Raw genomic sequence first — 25,588 nt, forward strand, 5'->3', positions numbered from 1 at the left:
TTGTAAGAAGAATCCATTGAAATCATGTGATACATTTTTGACCAATGGTGTTGTAGGAAGATTCCATTGAAATCATGTGATAAATGTTTGACCAATGGTGTTGTAGGAAGATTCCATTGAAATCTTGTGATAAATGTTTATCCAGTGGTGTTGTAGGAAGATTACATTGTTAGAATTTTCATTATCCCCATTTATTCTACCTCAATATATATTAATAATAAAAAATCTGTATACTCTTGTCCATCCAATATTGCTACTGTCGGAACTTTATATAAAATCTAAATTGTGTTCACAGTGTCATCGTCCATAACCATGGACACCAGTTTGAAGTTTGCTCTTCTTATCAGTGTGCTGCTTGCTATCTTCATTCATGTGGTAGTGTCAGACTGTCCTCCAGAAACTGATCATTATTTAGAAAGCTATGAAAGTTTTGTATTTCATTCACCACGATGGCCACGCAGATATCAGGCAGATGAGCACTGTACATATCATATGGGTACCCATCAAGGTTAGTACATCCACACAGCAATTTATGTATCCGAACATAAATGTATAGGAGTATCATCTTTTTCATAAAACATATTTTCTTCTCATATATATGCTTTTTTTTCTAAGGAAACCAAATTTACTTAGAATTTATCAAATTCAAAGTTGAGTTTCAACCTGGCTGTGCTTATGATCATGTTGAAGTGTTTGATGGTGCATTTCTTACTAACACAAGTCTTGGTTTATTCTGTGGTCATGCCATACCACCCAGATTTGTTAGTAGTGAAGAGGACGTCCTTGTTCAATTTATCAGTGATGGCGCATACAACGACAAAGGATTTCTAGCCATAGCTGTCAGTATTCCAGAACCAAATAATAATACAATGAACAATGGTAAGAACAAATTAAATGTACATGTTTGTTTTTGGCTCTGACTCTATATTTATAATTAATTGTCCATTGTCTGTCATCAGTCAGCTTCAACTTTACAACTTCTTATTAAAAACATCAGCTATATAGATTTCATACAATTATACCTTGGGTGGTTCTTCCTCAGAATTATGTCCCCCTAGTTTGTTGTTTAATTAGACTATTCTTAATTAAAATATCTCGTATCAAATCAATGTTTCTTACACTGTGCTACAGATTGCTTATGAAATGTGCATCGCTAACAACAGAGTTGTATCAGCTGTTTAGATTTTTCTTGATATTATGTTTTGACTGAATTTTGTACTCAATAGCTATTAGTTATAGCAATAATTGGGTTTCGCTTAATCTAGTAATTCAGTCAGAGATTGAATGATCTACTACATGATAATGATACTACAGTTGAAGAAATTGACATATTGTGTTACAAACTGCTAAAATTTCATGAGATATTTAATAATCTATATTTTCTCTACAGACACACAGTGTGAGGATACAATGATATCTGGTGAAGAGGGTTTGTTTACATCTACTGGTTACCCTTACAAGTATTCTCCAAATCAACAATGTAAATACAATGTTGCATCACCACAGGGAACCATATTACAGGTAAGTGCCCATCTGAAACAGCAGTGGCGCCCTCTAGTGGTACAAGAATACACACTCACCTTTTTATCTCACTTACTGTATAATACTTTATTTTAGCTTGAATTAATTTTCGGTGAAAAGACACTTTGGGTGTTTTGTATGCAGTTTAATTTCACTGACTTTTGATGAGTTGAATGTAAAACATAGGAAAAATATATATTCGCTGGATTTTATTCTCACAGTCATCCCTTCAGCGAAAATAGTGAAAATTATGTATTTGACATTATGCTTTATAACTTTAATTTAGAACTTAATTAGTCCCTGTTCGGACGTAGTTCGAAAACGGGGACTTATGTTTTGCCCTGTGTGCGTCCGTGCGTGCGTCCGTGATCACCTGTATCTCGAACATGCATGGACCGATTAAGTTCAAACTTCACTCATATATCACACATTATATGGGACATATGCACATGCATTTTTTTCATGATCCCATTAACGATAGCCAAATGGCGGCCGCTTTAAGGCCGAAAATGCATTGAAATCGCACATTTTCACCATTCCGGACTCAGATCTGAGTTATGCATGGACGGATTTCATTCAAATTTGGTACATACATTAAACATAATAGGACCTTGATGCACGTCATTTTTTTTTTCGGATCAAGTTCGAAATGGCCGTCATGTCACAAATATGTATGTGCATTTGTTTCATGATCCCATTAACGATAGCCAAATGGCGGCCGCTTTAAGGCCGAAAATGCATTGAAATCGCACATTTTCACCATTCCGAACCCGGATCTCAGTTATGCATGGACGGATTTCGTTCAAATTTGGTACTTACATTAAACATAATAGGACCTTGATGCACGTCATTTGTTTTCCCGAATCAAGTTCGAAATGGCCAACTGGCGGCCATTTTCTTAAAGAATTCAGTTCTGGATCCGTATCCAAGACATGTCTGGATTGATTGATCAAGTTCAAACTTCACACACACATGGTACATCATGTCACAAATAGATATGTGCATTTGTTTCATGATCCGCTTAACAATAGCTGAATGATGGCCATTTTAAGACCGAAAATGCATTAAAATCACGTATTTTCACAATTCCGGAACCAGATCTCAGTCATGCATGGATGGATTTTGTTCAGATTTAGTACAATGTGTTGTACATATGCAGGTGCATTTCGGTCATGATCTGCTTTGAATGTATATGTCACTCAAATATGAACGGAACGGGGACGTGTCATTGACAATGACTTGTTATTTGCTGGATTTTATTTTTGCTTATTTGCCTGATGTATTTTGGGTGGACCTTTCTCATATTTATTCATTTTGTGAAATCTCTATTGTCATTTTGGTAAAAAGTGCTGTTTTCAACTTCTTTGCGAACAATAGAATATATTGTTTTCTTTCAATCCATGAATTTATAACCTAGTGAATTTTTCAAAACATCAAATTTGCTAAAATTAAACTAAAATTAAATTGAATATTTCCCCCTGTACAGACCCTTATAGCTGAGTTTAGGCAGTAAAACACCTGTGACGTTACATATTATTTCTAGAACAATTAATCTGAAAGTCATTACTTTTTTAGATCAATTTCAAAACATTTGATATAGAGCCTTCCACCAGCTGCCATTTTGACTATGTTGCAGTGTATGATGGGAATTCATCTAGTGACCCTCTGATTGGTAAATACTGCAATGGACATAACAACCAACCTCCAAGTATTATTGAAAGTTCTCATAACCGTCTACACATTGAGCTAGTGAGTGATGAATCTAAAGAGACATCAGGCTTTCTTATATTCTATGCAACACAAGAAATTGGACTATCAGTGGATGAAGATGACCTTGGTAGGTTCTTGCAGTTGCCATAACAACATGATTTTTGTCATTTGTAAAGGGATCAAATCATTTGACAAATTTTATGACTTTCTTACTTTCTTATCGTCTAGATGATGGTTGCAAGGACACAAAGTTTTCTTGCCTCAATGGTCGTTGTATACATCTTGATTTGATATGTGATGGTGTTGATGACTGTGAAGACAATTCAGATGAATTCTGCTTCCAGGCTGGTAAGGGACGACGTCAAAAGATCGATGTCGGATAAAAAACTTATTTGCTTTAGTTTGGTGGGGGGTTGACCTCAAAAAGTTTCCATCCTACAAAAACAAACCCAAACGCAAAACCCAGAAAAGTAGTTTGCGCATGCGTATATTCCGCTTCATTATTACAACCAACTGCTATGCCATACTACTGTTCGATTATCATTTAATGGTGAATGTAGTCTGACGCCATGATCAATATTTATCAATTATGTTTCAGTGGGGAGGTTTGGGAAAAAACTAAAAGAATTAAGTTTTTTATCCGACATCGATCTTTTGATGTCGACCCTAAGTATCATATGCTGTGTAATGCTCAGCTTGGATGGTTAGATGATTGACATAATATGCAGTATTGGGAGGGGTGGGGTTCCCTGAAGCAATTCCTAGATGGCCGACGTGTGTGTGTGTGTGGGGGGGGGGGGTACCCAGATGACTGACATTACATAGCCATTCCGCCCAAACTCATGCTCGCTTCTGCTTTTCAATTACTATTTTCCGTTCACTCTTGTGAGCACTTGTTGCAATCAACCTCATAATCTCTGTGTTATTTCCAGCCTTGCAAACCCAGAAGTTTTACTCGCTCAGTAGCTCCTCGCCTTTCAAACTTCAGACCACTAAAAATCTTGCGAGGTTCACAGCATTTTATAGGTGTGTCTTCTTCCCTTTCGATAATAATTTTAATTGTTTAAAATCAACCATGTCCCTGCAATATTTTGTTTATAATGTTGATACTCCTATACTGAGTTTGTGACGGCATCGGTACCGACGTCTGTCATTCACCATGATCAGCTAAGACGACAAACATTGACCATAATTCATGAAGGTCATGTTCAGTAATTTGAGGGCTGAAAACCCAAATAATTAAACTAGTACTAGTTTAATTTCAAAACAAATATCGAAGCAACCAAACAATCTATTTATAAAGCACAGATACCATATAATTAAAAAACAATATACTAGATTAATAAAAAGTAAGAAGAATTTTTTTTAAAATGAAATGATAAACAAACTTGAAACTTGTGATAAAACAGATCAGAATGAGTACTGGTCATTATTAAAACAACTACGTTGTCAACAAAACAGTCTTAATCCTGACTCAACTATAAATAGCGATGAGTGGCTAGATCATTTCAGCAAACTATATAACAATAATAACAATAATGCTGATTTTAAGCAATCACTAAAATTATTAGAAGATACAAAATTATCTAACCATGAGTTAAAATATGTTATTTCATATAATGAAATTAAAAAGGCTATTAAAAATTTAAAAAACAAAAAATCAACAGCAGAAGACAGTATTTCAAATGAAATGTTAAAAACAAAAAATAGTCTGTTAATTCCATGTATAAAAAAATTATTCAATTTTATTTTGGAGAGTGGCACGTATCCAACCAGTTGGAAATCCACCATCTTAGTACCAATACACAAATCAGGTGACAGATCGAACCCATCCAATTATAGAGCAATTGCTATATCCAGCTGTCTATCAAAATTCTTCACAGGCATTATGAATTGCAGATTGACAAACCACTTAGAGAAAAACAAATTAATGAATGAGGTACAATTTGGATTTCGAAAAAACAGACGCACAAGTGATGCAATTTTTCTTCTGAAGACAGCAGTGGAAAAAACACTGTATGGAAAAAAAGAAACTGGTGCTAAATATAAAAGATTATACAGCTGTTTTGTAGACTTAAACAAAGCATTTGACAGTGTCTCAAGAGATGCTTTATTTCTAAAATTACAAAAAACTGGCATAAATGGCAATTTCTACAACATAATAAAATCAATGTACACTGATCAAGAATATAAAGTAAAGCTAAATAGTGGTATCACGAAAGGATTTCATCCAACATGTGGTGTCAAACAAGGGTGCAACATCTCACCAACGCTTACCATTTTCATGAATGACCTCCCTGATATATTCGGTGAGAATGCAGATAAACCAATCATGATTGACACTTTTCCCCTAAATTGTATTCAGTATGGACGGTCTACAAAACTGTCTGAACAAACTAAATGATTATTGTACAAAATGGTACCTAAATGTTAATGTTAGAAAAACTTAAGTAATGATATTTAACAACAGTAATCGTTTAATAAAAAATATGAATTTCAAAATAAATAATGAAGAGATAACATCTGTTAAGGAGTTTTGTTATTTAGGAACCATTTTCACACCAAATGGTAAATTTAAAATAAATCAGTCAAACCTAAAAAATAAAGCTATGAAAGCTTTATTTAGTATACGTCACACTATACTAAATCATAAAATGATCTCTACAAAACTAAGCCTTAAACTTTTTGATCAACTCATCTCTCCAATTTTGTTAGATGGGTCAGAGATTTGGGCCAATGAAATTACAAATGAAAACAATTACTTGGAGAAAGCATGCAACCACTTTTACCGGTTTATTTTAGGTGTTAGTAAAGTAACACCATTGATTGGCATAAGAGGCGAAATTGGTAGAATTCCTATAAGGATTAAGGCAACTTTATCGCTAATTAAATATTGGCACAGATTGTCATTGCTACCTGAAAATCATATTCTAAAAAGTGCACTAAAAGAAACAGTGTCCTCAAACTCAAGCTGGATAAAACATGTTAAAACAATTCTTGGACATACTGACTTATCTGAAGTAAATAAAATATATAAAGTGGGAAACATCGCTGAATTAACAAAATTGTTGGAAGAAAAAATAAAAAATAAATATATACAAACATGGTATCAGCAACTTAGTCATGTCCCAAAAAACGGAAAATCAGGAAACCAACTAATTGGGCAAGAGAAAATTTCCAAGAATGGAAGCAAATTTCAGATTGTGTAAAAAATGAAACACAGGTACTGTAGAAGATGAAAAACATTTCATCCTTGACTGTTGCTTCTTCACTCAAGAAAGAAATACCCTCTTAGAAGATTGTAAATTAGAAATGTGCAGTACAACTAACCGAAATTTAATATTCACTTGCATTATAAATAGTAGTACTGCACTTGCAAAATACTTAAAAAATACAATTTATAAAACCTAATTGTAATACGTATTTTATATATACCCTTTGATTTGTTTGTAATTTTGAATATTTTGTTGTTTTTGTTTATTTGTGTTTGTTTTTTCTGATCTGTATCCTTGCCATACAGCACCCACTGATGGTGCAGTTGTGTAATAAAGTTATTATTATTATTATTATTATTATTATTATTATTATTATTATTATTATTATATCGTACTCAACCGCGTTAGCGCCCAGGGGCCTAAACTCATGATTTTTAAGGGGTGGGCGCTTACTCGAGCACCCCCCTCAAAAAAGATTGCAAATGAAAATTTTGATTCATCATGTGACACGTTACGTCTTTGAGGGAAAATTAAATTACGAAATTAGTTGCATCGTCATTGATTTTTACAATGAAGAAACAGAAATGATCACAAAAAATATGCACATTTTATTACAGTATTAATTACGTACCACCAGAATTTACGAAATTAAAAACATTAGAGTCTGTTGGAACACAGTCAAAGTCAAAATTCTCATCATTATCTCCACTGACGAAGGTGTTGGACTGTACGCAAACTCACGATGAAAATCACTTTCCGCCATGATGCATTTGCAGATTTGACCTGCAGCAGCGTCCTTTGATGGGTCAAGTTGGTTATTAACCAATCAGAATGCTGTGTTGTACCGAGGCAATTCTTCGGAAATTCTCGAAGACTTTCCAGTAATGCAATGCGGAAGTGAATTATCGATGTCGAAGTACGATCTGTTGGAATTGATTTCAGCAAATAAATGACATGTTTTTTTCTAAAAAACTAGTAACTAGCCATTTTTGAAAGGTAAACTGAATATGGCGTGAAATATTTACCGCATTTTACTTGTATTAACAGGTCATTGTCGAAGCGTAGTTTACGCACAGTTACCGTGGTCTACGCATTTACAACATATTCACAGCGGTCGATATCCACACTGTATATCATATAAAAACGATTACCAAGATTCGTTATGCAAGACCAATTTTTAAATTCGTTGCATTTTAAAAGGGTGGGCGCTTTGCCGAAAGTGACCCCAAATATAAAAATTGTGCAAAAGTGGGGGGTGGGCGCTTGCCTGGGCATGGGCGCGGTCGAGTACGGTATATTTCTGACTTTTCATTCCTAAACTATAAAAGAACTATAGTTGTCCCGGTGAAAGAGTCTCCTTGAAATAAATGCATTGATCATTTTTAACAATCTATTTTTACCTTGAAATGAAAAAAAAAATTCGAAGAACATCAGGGAATGCATTGATAACCATTCTTACTATTCACTAGCTTTATTTTAGTTCTCTGACATTTGTTGTCAACTACAGTGGTAAAAATGGTTGAAAATGTGAGTGTGGTTTCTGAGGATATTATGACTAGTAAAATATGGTTCTGTGGCTCAGGTTGTTTTTAGATCAGGTGACTTTCAGTCAATCAGTGATGTTGTAACAAGGTGTATTTCACACAAATTGAAAGGTTGTTCTGCCATCTAATCACTGGTGTAATTATCTTGATAATCATTATTGAAAGGAGTGGCCCTTGATTGATACAATTAGAACATAGTCTCTCCCTATCAACATGTTGTGGGACATAATAATAAGTTTGAGAAAACGCGTTTTTACCAGAGCTTGGCTGGAGCCATTTACTAAATAATCCCTATTGTTTTAAAGCATATTTATAGTAAAATGACTGAATTGGGTGATTAATTACCTGATGTAAGTCTGATGTCTGATATTATAATCAATAATTGTTTTCTATTAACAGTAACTACCATGTCTAGTGGTGACGCTGGCTTAGCCGTTTTCATTGGTTGTTTTGTTGGTGCTGCTGTCATAGTAATTGTTGCTATTATCTTAATTTATTGCAAATTCAAGAAAAGTAACAGGCAAGTATATTTTTTACCAATTTTGCTAAAAAAATCATTTTCTATTAATCTTTAACTAATCCTTACATTCTTCAATATTTCTGGAAATAATCACTAATTTTGAACCCAAAAGACACAATTTAAGTAAATTTTCAGTTTTTACTAAAAAAAATTGTCTATTTTTGTCCCAATCTTCTGAAAGAAATTGCAGACTATAAATGGGACTATTTTTTCAATTTGTGATGAAAAGAGGGAACTGGTGGTGAAAATGTTAAATGAATTATTATATGAAAACTAAACAATTTGTACTAAAGTGTCCCAATAATAAATCACCTACTGTCTAAAGAATATAATTTGTTTTTGTTTCTGCCAGAGTTCACAGTGAAGACTATGGTCCTGACGACAACAACAACAATAATAAAACAAAACAAAACAGCAGCATAAATCATTGAAATGACTATTTTTCCCTTTGTTAGTGGTCGTATTGGAGCCGGAATTCACTATCCAGCCTTGTCATCGATACTATCGCACTCAAGGAAAGAGCATGGAAGTGCATTGACCTATGTCACTGCAAGAAAAATAACAGATAATTTATGAGGTGCTGTATATGGAAAGATTAATAAATATTATTAATTATATTTGCTGTATGTAATTTCAGATAATTTAAAGAGGACATTTTTAAATTTGTTTATGTCATTCCATTTGTGTGTATATGACATCATTTAGGTAAAAGACAAGATACATTATTGGTACACATCCATCTACCTTAATTGGCATGATTAATTTGTATCTGCTTTGAATAGTAGCTGGCAAAGTCAATTAATATTGTTAATATTTGTTCCAAAACCACAAAATTTAACATGCAATCAGCCATTTCCTGGTAATTAGTATCAAAAGGTAAGGGATGCAATTTCCATAACCAGGTATGTGGTATACGATGAAAATATAACAAGAACCAAACTCCCATGATTTGTGAACACTTGAAAACAATCCCATTCTGTTGCATCAAAAGAACTCATTGCATCACAGAATGCAGTGGGTGCCATTTTCTGATGATCTCGCAATTAAAGACTTCTTACATTCACTCAGATAACCTTGCATACTTATAAATCCTTGTAAGTGTACATATCTTGCACATGGTGTGTCACAGATGCAAAGTGTCTTCACCAAAAAACTGACACAACTACTATTCACAGGCAAAAAAAAAAAATAGTTCTATTTATTTATTTATTCATTAAATTTACATTAAATCATCATTTAGTAGTTTACTGACTTATGCATAAAACAATTGACATAACTACATCATACTTGCTTTTTTAGATACACATCTCCATAGTGGTGCATGCATATTGTCATGGTTACATCAAACTTTCACTTCTCCATTTATGCTGTAATGGGGCAAATATGGTACACATGTAATTGCAGTTTTCAGAATTCCATGTATCTTTTGATAAATCATATGACAAATTTTCTATAATTTCTTTGTTAATTTTGGAGCAAATTAAAATAATTTTCTGTGGATTAATTCTGATTATATTTTTGAATAAAAAAATAGTGAGATTTATTTAGTGTAAGGTACCTGACACATTTTTGCATTCAAAGATGTGTCATGGTTTGGTTTAAAATGACAAAACTAAATTTAGTGATATTCTGAAAACATGCAATCAAAGATTTCTGAAAATTGTCTTAAATTATTCGGTGGTTAGCACATTTTGATGATAAATGGTTTACAATAGATTCAAAACAGTGCCAATATGTTTATAGTTCCAAAATACTGTGCATCCTTAATGAGATGTATTTTAATTGTCTTTATGTAAGCTTTACTATTACTACTGCACAAGCCTTCATACTGCACAGAAATTTATGTAAGTAAATCTTTATTGCTATTGTATCCCATTTGATCTTCTGTTGAAGATGCACTTCTTTAGAGAAAATTTGGTAATAGTAATTTAACAAAATTGTGATTTTAATGATTCCAGTCTCATTGGTACAAAATGTCAGCTTTCCAGTGAAAATATCATGGTTTACAGTAGATTTTCCTACTTTTATCGAAAAAAGTGTACATTGTGAAGAACCTAGTAATAAAAAATGTTCAAGTATTGTCTTTTATTATGATATATGGATATGTTGTAGTCAAGCAAGAATGGACCATTATTTCAGTGGAGATGAGGTTGATTTAAAAACAAATTTTAAAGTACCTATTATACGGTTTTATGATCAGCTCAAAAGGGAATGAACTACACACTATAACATTTGATTATTAAATAACAAAATAAGTCTTATAATAAATCAATCATGCCCCCCCCTCCAGCAGAAAGAATTAGTCCAGCCTTCTTATAACCTCCATATATATATTATACATAGTTTGGATTGGGTGGTTGGTTCAGTGAGTCCATGGTTCAGCAGAAAAGCGCAACTTCTTTAAACTACATATAATTCCTCTCAGTAAAATAGTTTGGAAAGAACACTAAACCTAGTATAATAAATAATACATAACATGTATAAACACTAAAATACACTAAGACTATGCAAGTTTCATTTCTGCTTAAAATACTGTCAATGAACATAATTCCTTTATTTTTTATAGTGTATAGCCACTGTAGTGTGTTTATGTAAAATCTGATACGTCATTGTTTGACAGCAGTCAAGGCAAACTACATGACTGTATGATTTAACTAGTAGGGGGTGTTAGACACACTGAAAATTAAACTTTAGTAAAACACTGTCACATACTATGAAATAAAAAAAGAAAGCTATTATATAAAACATATTCTGATGGTTAGGAAATTAAAAAAAATCTGACTATACTTCTGCATATTTCAATTAACTGTTAACTGACATAGGTGAGCAAAACAATGTACAGTACTCATAAAAGACAATAAAATCTGACTATAATCCATATTAAAATTCAATAGCAATCGTTACAATTTTCAAAATATTGTTATTTCTTATTACATGCTCCAAATGTTTAATTACTATACCATATGACATAGGTGAACAAAACATGTGACATAGGTGAACAAAACATGTGACATAGGTGAACAAAACGTGTGACAGGTGAACAAAACGTGTGACATAGGTGAACAAAACATGTGACAGGTGAACAAAACGTGTGACATAGGTGAACAAAACAGGTGAACAAAACATGTGACAGGTGAACAAAACATGTGACATAGGTGAACAAAACATGTGCAATATATGTGATATATTCTTCAATCTAATATAGCTAAATATACTTTTCAAAAGTACAATATAATTTAAATAAAATTATTCAGTTGTCAAGTTTTATGAAATGATACATTTGTGGCATGGAAGAATGGACAATTGTGCATAAATTTAAGATAGTCAACCTTTAAACTTTTGAGGAAACACTTTTAAAATATTGATCATGTGAACTGAAACCACTAGCTGTATTAGACATCATAAAAATTAGTCTAATATATGGTACTAACAAAATAGATTGTATTTTTAGGGATATACCATTAACATTTCAGGAGGGTGGGAAGCCTAATCTTGAAACAAATCTTGTTTTGGCGTAGATGAGTAAAAAATACAACATTTTTTAAAACATGTCTTATATATGTGGAACACTATTAGTATAACAGCAGAAATGGTCATCCCTCCTAAAAAAGTAATGGTTTAACCCTGTGAATAGTAAATTATATAAGTCAGGTGTAATGACTTCATTTCAGAAATGCAGTGTGACAATCAGAATTTTTTAACAAATCTACCATGGTATCTACAGAGCTTTTAAATCTACAAAAGGAATCAATCTCTGTAGATGGCCATTGATAGTTCATCTACAGTGTGTTTACAGATAGCAAGCCTGCACTAGCTGTTGACTATCTGTGTAGACTGTATCTTTCTGCATAGTCTACACAGATAGTCCACTCATCTAACTAGTCGGTGGTACAGAAAATAGTAAATTTACAGAGATAGTCAGTTTGCATCAAGTTAGTCTACATTAAATTTACAGAGATAGTGCACAGATAGTCAGTACAGAGAGCTAGTCAGTCTACAGAGATAAACAGTCAACTGTCAGTTGCCAGGCTACAGAGGTAGTTAGTCTACATTCATTCTACATAGATAGACTTGAAATTGTCAACTACTCCTGCCTTCACACTTAGGGATAAACCATTGTATTTTCAAGGGATGACCAATCCTGTAATCAAAAAATTAGCATTATGTAAATCACCAATGACTGAGAATATACTATGTACTAAAGGGCCATTAGCTGCAGTGCATACTATTTTAATGTTTTATTTTATTTATTGAATGTACTAGTATTGACAGTACCAGTTTGTATTGTGGACTTTGTAAATTACTTTAAAATGTTGGCCTGTAATGTGTATGCTCAGTCTTACAGTATTCATTATTAAGACTATTGCGATAGAAACCGTTTTTATATGTAGCTAATGGCTGTTTAAAGAAAGATCCACCAAAGAGGTTTTTTTTTATCAACACATATTCTTTCATAATTAATAACAGTAGTAACTTTTGAAAGATAAGGTTATAAACTTGTACCATAGCTGTGTTGAACTGACCAATGGACATTCTAGATTTACCTGCTGTAACCTGTTTATAGCATGGGATATGTAATGCAAATATGTGACAAAACTTCCTTAAATTAGGCTACATGTATTCAAACTTTTGATTGGTAAAACTCAATTCTCGACAGCCGAGATACAAATTAGTTAAATCATGGTCACTTAATGGTTTTGGCAAATAAATCCACTCATGCTTATGGTGGTTTGTATGTCATAACAATCACATGGCCATGATATGCTACATATCATAGTACAGATTTAATGATGGTGAACTATTAGACAATATTCTTATCTTGAAATAAGTCACTAAAAATGGTTTATCGTTTTGTTCACTTGAGAAGGTGTTTAGAAATTCGTCTGTTTAACAGTTAACAACTGACTCAATGCGATTGATAGTGGTTGCAATTTTTCACACAACTAGTAAAATTCATAATAATTCATAGTCCAAGTTTTTGAATGTCTTAGTACAAATATGGCATTGGTGCTATTATATATGTGCATTTACTCAAAATATTGCTTTTCTTTTTTACTGGATCATTAAAATATACAACTCATTTAGAAACATTCTTGCCATATGTGTGAGCATATGTGAGCAAATACAGTGTATTGTCCCATTTTACAGTTGTGAAGTGGCTAGCCTTTCATTTCAATTGAGTATGATATTATTTTGATTCCAAAATTATTTAAATAAACTGCATGATCAAGAATCAACATAACTACACAAAATATTTTAATGCAACTGAATAGATTCACAACCTTTAGTTTGTTATTGTTATAATGGTGCATGAGACGAAAGATGTTTTTTTGAGAAATAAAACAAATAATATTTCTGAAAGGTGACAAAAGTTGGTTTTGGGGTTCAATGTGAAATCCACCATTGACTACACAAAACATAAAAATAGAAGGTTGTAGGTCTATTTCAGTTGCTTTAAGATGAAAACATATGGCATACTTTTAACTAAACTGTATATTTAAATTAATATTTTTAGTTAAAATAAAAACGTTCTTTGATTCTACATGTGAAAGTCCTTTACTTTTATGGGTTCAATTTCAATGTTCTGTTGTGATCTTGACTTAGATTCTAAACGATGACGATTCATCATGAAATTCTTTGATTGTCCACTTCTCTTTCTTACACCCCCAGTTCCTGAAACATCATCACCAAAAGCAAAACTGTGTCGATTGTTTCTATTATATGTTCTCCTACCCTTTTGTGAAAGCTGATTCCTTCTCGCTACTTCATCACGACCACTTCTAGATACAGAAGGTTCAGATGAACCCTTTTGTAGTCTTCCTTTCTGGTTATGTCTGCTATCTGCATGTGGTGTTTGTCTTGGCCTGGAACTCTGAACAGCTTGGGAGTAGTATGAGAATTCACTTTCTCTATCAGTGTCGTCATACCTCATAGATGTAAAGGTGGGATTTCTGTGTGTATCAGCATCATTAGGCTGATCGTCTAGGTGTCTATCATCAAGTGATATATCTGGATCTGTCTTTACATTTGTTGAATGATCTTCGTGCTTTTGCAAGTATTCAGGGTGATCATGTTTGTCCAATGCTGTGCTGTCTAGTGTGTCACTGTGGTCATTTTCATTAGTATCAATTGGGAAGTCTGTCACTATAACTGGAGCTGCCTCTTTTGTTGTGTGTTCCTTTTCAGGAAAAACAACATCATATCTTGGCTCTGGATCTCTTTCACTTGGTTTTTCAAAGGTTGGAATGTATTCATCAGAATCATGGAGTCTTTCTTCAGAAGCAGCTGCCATTAATTGTTTTGCCTCCTCTTTATGAATCTTCTTTGGTATGTCCTGGTGTGTTCCTGGAAGTACATACAATTTTGCTTTCCCTCTACTCCTCGGAGTTAGTTTCTCATCATCACCATTCTTTGCCATTCTTTCAATGCTTTCAACACGTTCAGGAACAAGTACATTTGGTTCATCAGTATGTTCTTCTGGTTCTGAAGATTTTGTTTTTTCTAGCTTCTCCACTTGTTTTGCGACATATGTATCAGCCTCGGTCTCAGATGTCACTTTATCTTCTGATGATGGGACAATCTGAATATCTGATTTATCCATTTTCCTTTTTTCATCTTTACTACCTTTCTCTTTTCCCTTCTTTTTTCCACTATTTGCTGGTGATTCTTTCTTTTTCTTTTTTTCTGCTTCTTTCTCCTTTTTCGCTCGTTTCGCTGCTTCCTTTTCTTTTTTCTTTCTCTCTTTTTCAGCTGCTTCTTGTTGCTTGTTTCTTTGACTTGGACCTTCAATTAAGAAATTAAAAACTCCAAGTTTTTTCTTCTTTGGTGTCTGTGAGCCACTTGTGTCACGTGGTTTGTGCTGTTGTGGTGGTGGTGGTGGTCGCCTTCGTTGTTGTTGTTGTTGTTGTCGTTTTACTTGTGGTGCCTTTGGAGTATTTTGAGTTTCCTTTTGCTTAGAAGGCACAGTTTTTTTCCCTGGATTTACTTGCTGAGATTTTGGTTCAATTGCCTTTGACTCTGGTTTGCTTTTAGTCATTGGAACCACCTCAGCTTTACCTACAGGACTGATATGTGAAGTGTCTACACTACTGTCAGACCCTATACTGTATATTATTACACTTTCATCGGGGTGCTTGGTATCTTTTAGTTTATCATTGTCATTTGTATCAAATGTAAAATTATCAATTGATGAGATGTTTGAATGTCCAAACTCAATCATGGAGTGAGTGCGTTCATCATCCTCTTCTATTGTGCTGGGTGTGGTACATTTGTCTTTCTGGAGAACAGCATGTATTACAGCACCATCACTTAGTGATCGTTGTAATTTATGACTGGTGTCAAGTGCATCAGCTTCCTCTTCTGCAACCCACGTTTCACTTATGTTAGAAAGGTCTATACTCTTATTGATGAATATATCTTCATCGTCATCCTGATTTTTTGCTTTCACATTTTTTTCTGTTTGAGCCATTGGCGTGCTTGATTGCAACATTTCTAATGCATCTGTCTTGTATATTGTGTCATTTCCATTCTCTATTCCTGATTCGGGTGCACTTTCCTTCTGGTTTTGGTATGCTAGAACAACATTGTTAGTGATAGCCTCCAACATGTTTTCTTCCATTTGGCATGTACCTTCAACCACATTTTGTGAGCTACACTCACTCACAGTATCTGCTTTCAAGTGATCTTGTTTTGTTAATTCATCTTTGTAGACTACAGCATAATAGTTTGTAGTATCAGCAACCTCGGCTGTAGAAACATCTCCACCAAGGCTATTCTGAATCTCTTCATTTATTGGAGGAGGTGGTAGTGGTGGTGGTGAAGTTGTACTTGAAAGGAAAGGCTTTTCATATTCCTCTACGTATGAAAGTTCTTCATGTGTTGGTGGAGGTGGCAGTGGTGGTGATGGTGGTGGTGATGACATAATGTCACTGGTTTTGTTTGCCATGCTTGGCAGTATCTCATGTTCGTCCTTGTCAGCTATGTCTTCTAACAATATATGTGATGATGTATTTGGTGGTGGTGGTGGTGGTGACGATGGTGGCAATGGTGGTGCTGACTTTGAGGAATGACTACTGTCACCATCACTGTCACTGTAACTGGTATCAGATTCTTTAACAATTGCTGGAAGTAGTGGTAGCCCTTCTGATATTGATTGGTGCTCAATATCGCCTTGTACACTTGCACATGGTGAAGGTGGACATGATGAATGGCTACTATCAGTCTCACTAATGTCTGCTTTTTTTACACAGACATTTTCAATCTTCTCAACTATAACATCCACTGCAGGAGGTGAGGGCGGGGGTGAGGATGGTGGGGAAGAAGGAATCACATGATATTCATCTTGTTCCACTTTTTGTACCTGAATGCTTGGTTCAGTAGAATATGTTAGTTGGATTTGTTCTTCGTCTGTGGGTGGTGGTGGTGGTGGGCATGATGGTGGAACGAGTGTTTGTTCAGCATAAATCATATGGTCAGATGTTTTCCATATTTCTGGAGGTGATGATGATTCAGAAGAGATACTCTCTGCATCCATTCTATGACTTACCAGTGGAGGCGGAGGCGGTGGTGATGTTGGTCTTTTCAGAGCAATTGTTACTACCTCGGATGAAGAGGATGAACTAATTTCGGACTGAGAGTCATATATATCTAAATTTGGTGGTGTTGATAATTGAACTGGAAGAACAACAGTTCCAACTTCATCTATTTCAATTTCTTGTGACCTTTCATTATTCTCAACTACATTCATGTCAATAAGCTGGTGATTTTTCTTTTCTGAGGATGTTGATTCAAAATGTGCAGTACCATGAGGAATTGGCAGTTCATGTTTTCTTTCCATCACAGGTGATGATGCTGCTGAGGAGGAAGAAGATGAAGAGGAGCTTGAGGGTGATTCAATTTCTTCTCCATCAGAGAAAGAATCTGGAAATGAAGAAACAACAGTCACATGAGTTTCTGGGCCTTGATCTATTTTCATTCCTTTCTCAGATGAAACAGAAGATGTGGAAGAAACGGAATGTTCATCATCACCTTGGGATTTCATAGGTGTGCTTGTCACACTAATAATATGCTTGAACTGATTACAAGTTTCTATAAAGCCTGGTTCATTTTCCTCATCTTCCATTGGAGGCACAGGCGGTGGTTGAACTGACTGAGGTTTTAGTAGTATATCGAGTGCATCATCTGCATTGTCAACATATTTGTCAAAACCAGTTGGTGATTTTGTAGTATAATCTGGTGAATAGCTATGTTGATAGCTGCTAGGACTGAAGTTTTCTCTACTACTTATTGAATCTGGAGATTTTTCTGCACCCAGGATATACCGTTTATATCTCTGGCTCCTTCGTGTATAAGCATATTTACCTTCACCATGTTGTCCATCCTTGAATTTGGTGAGAACAATACTACTGATAATATCAGCATCGTTAATGTCTGTTTTATTGTCCTTCTGGGGCACTTCCATTTTAATCAGTGGAGTTGGCTGTCTTTGCTGTTTTATCAGCTGTTCTGTGGACAGCTTTAGTTGTTCTTGAATTGGCTTATCATGAACAGCAGGCTTGGCTTGGCTCAGTTCTACTTTTGAAGTATCTTTTTTGTTAATTTGTTCCATTGGATTGTCAGGTGCTATCTCAGCAGCAGGTTCTTTACACATGTCAGTGGTTGTTGTTGGTGGGTGGTCAGTGTCATGTTTATGCCATGCCCCATTAACTGTATTGATGGGAACATTCTTTAACTTGAAAAAGTCCTCTTTTTCTGATTTGTCATAATTTAATTCTTCTGCATTATTATCAGTGTGCTTTTCCTTAATCAGCTCAACATTTCTGACTACACTTGGAGATGGTTTGTTTCCAATCCATGCTTTTGATCTGACAAGAGGTGTTGGTGCCTCGCCTTCTCTTAGCTTAGTTGGCAGCAAACCAAATACAGATTCGAGATGACCCAGTGTGGTATTTTCTTTAAACAAATCATGTAGTTTTACTTTTGATAGATTGACAAGTTTTTTGGCTTTACACAACTGTACAGCTTCTGGGGAAAATAAAGTTGGGTCCAATCGAACAATGTTGATACGTGGTTCAGGTCGTTCCTTGTACCATTCAAACTCAGCCATACGCTGGGTAAGTGCATTAGGAACCACTTTCCAATAACATGGACGAATAGTCGCAGGATATAATTGTATTGGAACAATGAAGATTCCAGGAAGGTAATTCAAATGTTGTTGAACTTGCAGAAGTCGAGCAAGAAGCACCCCACGCAGGAAGTGTCTGGTGAATAGCATGCCTCTATCATAATACTCCATAATTGAGTCCATAGTCTCAAACTGAAGGATTGCATAATCATGGTGATCTTTGACTACAGCGTCGGCAATACCCTGACAATACCGTAGATGGCCATTTTTACCAACTTCTACCATCCAGCAGGATAGTTCGTAATTAGCAGAGACAAACTCTAAATCCGAGAAGAGTCGTTTTAGGATTTCCCATATTTCTTTAGAGAACGAAATCCACTGTGAATCACCTTCTGTAGGTTGACTTCTCGTAAGGTATTGGTGCAAAGCATTTGCAACACTGCTGCCATCTACATTGGTGATATCAATTTCTGGTGGTGATGTGCTAAGTCTAGTGGCATTCGTTTTCTTGATGCAATTATCCCGAACTTCAGATCTGTACATTTCATACGATGTTCTATCCTTGCTCTGAAAACAATAAAAAAGTTTGATTATGATTTTTGAATGGTCCTTGACATTGACATAAAGGGCTGACTATTAGAAACTCCAAGATGGGACGTATGAAAAACACTATAAATTATTTTCTATAAATTTCCCGGTGGAATTTGTTTTTAAAACACTTGTGATCTGACTAGAACAGAGTATATTAAAACGTTAGAACCATTAGAAACTCTGGGCGATTGTAGAAATGGGAAAAAATGAACATGGAAAAAATCCTGCAGAGATCAATAACAGAAAACAGAATCTGCACTAATTTACAAGTGGATAAAAATATATGCAAATGCGTCAGGGAAAACAAGAATATGAGTGAAAAAGAAAATGTGTTTTTCACCAGCAAAAGTTTCTAGTGGTCCACCCCTAAAAAAACAGATGGGCCAGCTCTGGAATAGCTACTTGTATCCAATTGCTTGCTATTTGAAATATCACTTACAAAATCGTTCACACAAAACAATTAGTAATTTGTGTGAAAATTTATATTTGCTACTAAAAATTATTTATTTTCGGAATTTTACCGTTTTAATAAGAATAAGAATAAGAGTGATGTTTTAACTGCTACGATTTTTTTCCGATTTTCACTGATTCCTAAAAAAATATGTCATTGTTAAGGTATTAAGATATTAAGGTAGTTTCCTGTATATTGTGTGTGTAAATTTCAGTTACTGTTGGGTTTCTTTCTTTTAAGATGGTTGTTATCTTTTGTCAGTCGATGTTGGTATGGTCCGGGTACTAGCATGTAATATAATAATGACTTTATTGAAATCATACCCTGTTTAGGGTCTAGATTTTTAAAACACAATAAAGTTTTGGATACATTCAAAATGGAAAGAGAACAAGGTCTGATTAGTAAAGAAAAACAGAAAAGGTATCTTAATGAGTTCTATCAATTATAAATATTATAAGGCAGCTTGTATTTTTTTGTTTATGAGTGTCACTTCTTAAACTGAAGCACTCAAAGATATATTTTGCCAAATGAATTAGTGGTTGTCTTTTGTCTACAGCGTTTTCAATATTAGTTTTGTCATGAATTAGTGGTTGTCTTTTGTCTACAGCGTTTTCAATATCAGATTTGTCATGAATTAGTGGTTGTCTTTTGTCTACAGCGTTTTCAATATCAGATTTGTCATGAATTAGTGGTTGTCTTTTGTCTACAGCGTTTTCAATATCAGATTTGTCATGAATTAGTGGTTGTCTTTTGTCTACAGCGTTTTCAATATCAGATTTGTCAATTGTTGTAATGACCTTTGTGGTATGGAGGAACTTGTTTCTTAAATCAGCATAGAGAGAACATTTTAATAGAAAATGGCTTTCATCTTCTATTTGTTTTTCCTGACAGTGGTGGTATTTTTTCTCTTTATTGTTATGTTGATGTATCTTCCTGCCTCAATCTGTAATGTGTGCGCACTGATCCTTAGCTTAGTTAAAGCAGATCTGTGCGATGGGTTTTTACATCTTCTAGGTATATTTAAAAATCAAAATTAATAAATTAATTAAACTATTTTTTTGCGATTTTTACCTTTATTATCGTTATATGACTCTTTAAAATGATTTTTGAACATAGATGTTGCGCTCAAGGGATGTAATAATTGTCTGTTTTTTATCCGCTGTCACAATATCCAACATATGGTCTATACTTATATTAAATATGTTTTTAGCGTTTGATACCCAGTTTTGTTATCCCCTATGTATGTGACATCTGAAAGGTGATAAGGTAACACGTCACTCAGTATACCGTATTGTTATCTGATATTCGGTAACATTTGCACATTACACTTAGTTTTCAGAAATGATTTACAGATCGTAAGATCATACTTTCATAAAACCTGTCTCTCATAAAATATCCGCGAATAATTAACGTGCTGTTATCGGGGAGATATGGAATTACTGTAAATAAAATTGTTTTTCATCCTCGTCAGTTACACGGTCACTAAAATACGTGAGTTTGTTATGATTATTGATATCGAGTATATTGTTCGTTGCCTGGTTCGAAGGCAACTAGTTTTTCTGAACGCACACACAATTTAGCATTATATCAAATGTAAATTATCACATCAAATAAGAACAAATATATGTACCAAGTTCTGCCAAAGACAATAGAAAAAAATAATGTCTTTGGTTCTGCTAACATCAACCCGAAAGATACTAAACAAACACAACGTCATCGTGATTTCTAGTATACAAGTATCGTCCATATACAGTTATATGTGGGTGTGTTGTGTGTGACCAAATCCCATACCTTTACAATGACCTCATCAAAACATAAATCATCTGAACTGATAGTGTTGTGTGTATAAACGATCCAGTTGGCGCTAGTTATCGTCGTTATGGTGCCATGCACAACTGATATCAATTAAATGTATCATCTTCATTACACTGTACGTCTCTTGTACTGCCCCTCCCCCCATTTGAGTCTAACTTACTTCCAAGGACATGTTAGTGACATGGATTCATCGGATAACTCTAGGTTAAATACAGGGCATGCGCATCTAGCTCATTAAAGGTCATATCAGGGCATTGGATTTATACCCCCGGGGGGTACTTGCAAAAAATACTGACAGGGGTGTGTAGCTGGTTGTTTGAAACCCCTACCCCTTATCACAGAAATAAACTCAAATTGCCTACTCCTTTTCAGACAAACTGTAGATAGTTGACACCCCTTTCCAGACAGTAAGCATAAATGGTACCACAGGAAAAGCAGGTGGACTCCCGGAGATGGGTTTTGACGATCGAAATGAAGTTACAGAAAGAAAAAATCAGCTTCATTCTCCTGATTGTTGGATCATTCAAGCTCGAGAGACAGTCTTTGGAAAATATGGACCCCTTTTCAGACAGAAATAATGAAAAAAGATACCCCTTTTCAGACAGACAGGGTAGAATGCATACTCCTTTTCAGATAAAAGTGGTGAATTTGGGACCCCTTTTGGCGGGACATATACATATATCACTTCAATGTGAGTACCCCCCCCCCCCCGGATTTATACTTTCAACAGTTTTGAAAATTCGTGTTTTTTATATCTTCCAAATTATATCCAAGACCAAGTATTCGTGTCCAACAATGAAACTAACGACTGACGTCACGTTGTACATTTCCCCGTGTTCAAAGTTACTTATCATTTGCTCGTCTTCTTGGTCTAGTACATTTCCTTATACGACCTGTGTTGAACGATCTATGGTTGGCAAGTTATTTGATCGCTGTGGCTACCTTTAGTGAGACATACGTACTATGTAAATCTACTATATTATAATCTATTTTCACTTTAGTATGTTTTGCTATTTTTTTTAGTATTGTTTGAATTCACTTTAAAAATATATAATTGCGCTACCCCTGTTAATTGAACTACAATGGCGTACTTGTATTTGTTACGCAAATATGTTTGATTTATAGATCACTTGTCTGACACATTCACCTTTTTATCCAGTCAACTTAAAAATACATCTATGAAATTATTTTCTAAAAAATGCTATTATTCGTGGAGCCCGCCACCTGTGGCTGCCACTTCAATGATGTAAGCGATTTTGAAAAATGTTGACAATGACGTCATTAACCGCTACGTTCACTTAATATATATTTGTCTGTGTAAGTTGGTGTTAAGCATATTCATTTCAATGTAAAAATATTTGTGTAGAAACTACAGCGGGGATAATTCAAATAGAAGGTGTAAATAGACCCTATGAATATACACTACAAAATGGCTGCGAAGCTACACCATTTATTATAAACACTTTAACCAATAAATGACCTCAAACAGCATTTTACCTGACACTGTGGCTATCTGTTGATCTTAAATTAATTTCTGACCACGCTGTAAACAACCTGGAATGCACGATAAGTCGAATATACTTACATAATCGCAGTATTTTCTCATCAATGCAACGGCCATAGTACTTGAACTGTTTATATTTTCGTAATCCTTTTCGTTGTCCGTCATTTTGGTCACTGGCGGGGGGGTTAAATTATCTCGTATAGTGGTCAGTCCATGGGGATATTTGGAATATACACGGAGTTCGTCACTAATAAGTAACAAGCATATTACCCATGAGACTTTGGTGCAATATTTAACGGGGTGCATATTTTGTACTATTGACTGTTGCTATGTATGCAGTATTTATTTCCATGTTGTGTTCAAACTTACTGCTTATATGTGACATCCGTGGACGTAACACTGGACTTAATACTACGATTAGATACATTCCTTGTTGCTTGTTCTATAATATTTGTATCATAATGAAGGTGTCATGTGAATTAACTTTGCTGGTTATCAATAGGTAACTAATTTTAACTTTGCTGGTTAACAATAGGTAACTAATTACTGAACGTACAAGCTAATTATTAACTTATACTAGGCAAACAGCGTGGGCGTAACAGTTTAGAAATAGGATTAGTAGAGGGCGCTTTTTTTAAACAAGGTTTTAGATGCTATATTTGTTTACCGTTAAAGCAAATTACCAGATTCCAAATTTACAAATATGCTCTCCAAAATCTTTCAATTAGATAAGTGTAGTAAATTTTGAACTTTTATACAATTTATGTTATATTAGTCTATGAAGGACATTCAAGAAATACAGTACATGTAGTATTTTGAGGAACATGAACATTAATATGTTTATGTAACTATGGTGACCTAATTGTTTTTATTCAATTTTGTTGTTGTTCCACCTGAAATGTATGCAGTATTTTTCGCGCAAAAATAACATACTGCAATGTTTTAGAACTGTTATTTTTAACTTTGCCATGAAAAAAAAGATCGTTCGTCGTTAGTTTGTAATCATCCATCCATTAGATTCGCAATGGGAAAAGTTTGACTCAAGGTCATCCAACTACTTTCGCAGACACAAAATAGCAATGTATTTACCATTGAACATGATTCCTGTGGAAATATTTTCATAAAAAGAATTGTTATCTACTATACTGCTTTAAGGAACGGATTTAGGAGGAGATCAAACACCTATTGTTCTTTGTCATGTACATAAAATTATTTGTAATATAAAAATCGCGATTTCCCACACACTAGCGTTGTGTTCAGGAAACTTGTTCTCGCCTAGCTGATAACACTTACACGTAGAGATACCAAATTGCACCCAAAGGAATACACATTAATTAGTTCACTTCAGCCTGAGATAGTCCAGCTTTATTCATCCAAACGGCCCCATCATATTCCGTACTCATAAACTTATTAAAAACTTTAAAAATCTTAAAAAACTTAAAAAAATATGAATTGCAAATACTTCGTCTATGTTTAAATTTAAGTTAATAACAAGTTAAGTTAATAACTAAGTTATTAAATATCAGCTCAAATCGTGTAATACAGCTACACAACAGTTCATAAATTCGACAATATGAAGCACGCATTATGTTACACGAACTAAACGATTGTCTAAAGATTTTGAAAAAGTTCACCGGCGTGTGTTTGCTATATCGAGAGCATTCGTTATATGGTCTTACCTAGTATGTGATACACGGTGTTCGTTACCTTAAGCAGGCGTTTCATACGGGGATGTCAAATTCAGGAAGTTCCCCGGCCGTAAAATTCAATATTCACAAAAAGTTGGTTAAATGAATAGTGTAGCGTCCTAACTTTGATCTAGTATTAATACAATCGCAATATTTTTACAAGAATTCGGGTAGTGTCGGTTCGGGTAGTGTCGGGTTAGCGTTTGTTAACCGCGTACCTTAATTGCATTCAAAGCTGTTGTTACGGATGCGGTGACTGATAGTGTAACTGGTTACATTGAATTGCCTGTAATGGAAATAAGAGTCGAAGAAAACAATAAATCTAGAGAGATTACTAAATATATATGCGTTAATTTTTAGAAAGCTGGTGCGGTGGGATGTTAAGACATTTGCTCGTGGAATAAATTACGGAACAACCAAAACTAACACTGGATTTAACGTCTATGGGAGTTACTGGGTGCTGTGTCATTCTATTTCATTCACACATTTACGTTACGAAGACACTGGTGTCATATTGGTTTGTATTAGTATACTTTATCAATAACAAATGCGAAACACACTTTATTTGCTCAATATCTTGCAACAGAATTGTAGAAATATTGGTAATGTAGGAGGAATGAACGACCAGAAACTGCTCACCTGTGGATGTTTACTACCAGATCCTCTCCATAATTTAATCTCATCTGACGTTATTCTGGCGTTGGAACACGCTTAGTTTCTTGGTCGTCAGTGTTCTATACTTTTGTATAAGCCAGTCGAGATTGGGTAGTTTTTATTTGTTTCTCGTCCTCCAAGACGATTTCCTGTCTTCTTCACGTCGTAACATTGCTTATAATAGCTTGTTTTTCCCGATGGAAACGCATGAAATATTACGTACGCATGCTCAGAACATGTTGCTGTTTTCTT

The 25,588-nt window shown here is 34.5% G+C and overlaps 2 protein-coding genes across 2 annotated transcripts; one reads left to right on the top strand and one right to left on the bottom strand.

Annotated features, from left to right (window-relative positions):
• The first annotated feature begins 312 nt into the window (after window positions 1-312).
• On the top strand, window positions 313-9,086 carry LOC102806917 (bone morphogenetic protein 1 homolog). Its single transcript, XM_085498027.1, has 7 exons — window positions 313-508; window positions 616-879; window positions 1,391-1,521; window positions 3,097-3,358; window positions 3,460-3,579; window positions 8,390-8,510; window positions 8,966-9,086. The coding sequence occupies exons 1-7, from the start codon at window positions 313-315 to the stop codon at window positions 9,084-9,086; spliced, it is 1,215 nt and encodes a 404-aa protein (XP_085354153.1).
• A 592-nt stretch (window positions 9,087-9,678) lies between these two features.
• On the bottom strand, window positions 9,679-18,918 carry LOC144358561 (uncharacterized). Its single transcript, XM_085502283.1, has 3 exons — window positions 17,871-18,918; window positions 14,244-17,429; window positions 9,679-12,651 (listed from the first exon to the last, which is right to left on the bottom strand). Exons 1-3 carry the CDS (start codon window positions 18,916-18,918, stop codon window positions 12,635-12,637), a joined length of 4,251 nt encoding a protein of 1,416 aa, XP_085358409.1. The 3' UTR covers window positions 9,679-12,634.
• Window positions 18,919-25,588: the final 6,670 nt, after the last annotated feature.

This window comes from Saccoglossus kowalevskii, chromosome 1, assembly GCF_978046115.1.
Source record: "Saccoglossus kowalevskii chromosome 1, keSacKowa6.1, whole genome shotgun sequence".
NCBI lineage: Eukaryota > Metazoa > Hemichordata > Enteropneusta > Harrimaniidae > Saccoglossus > Saccoglossus kowalevskii.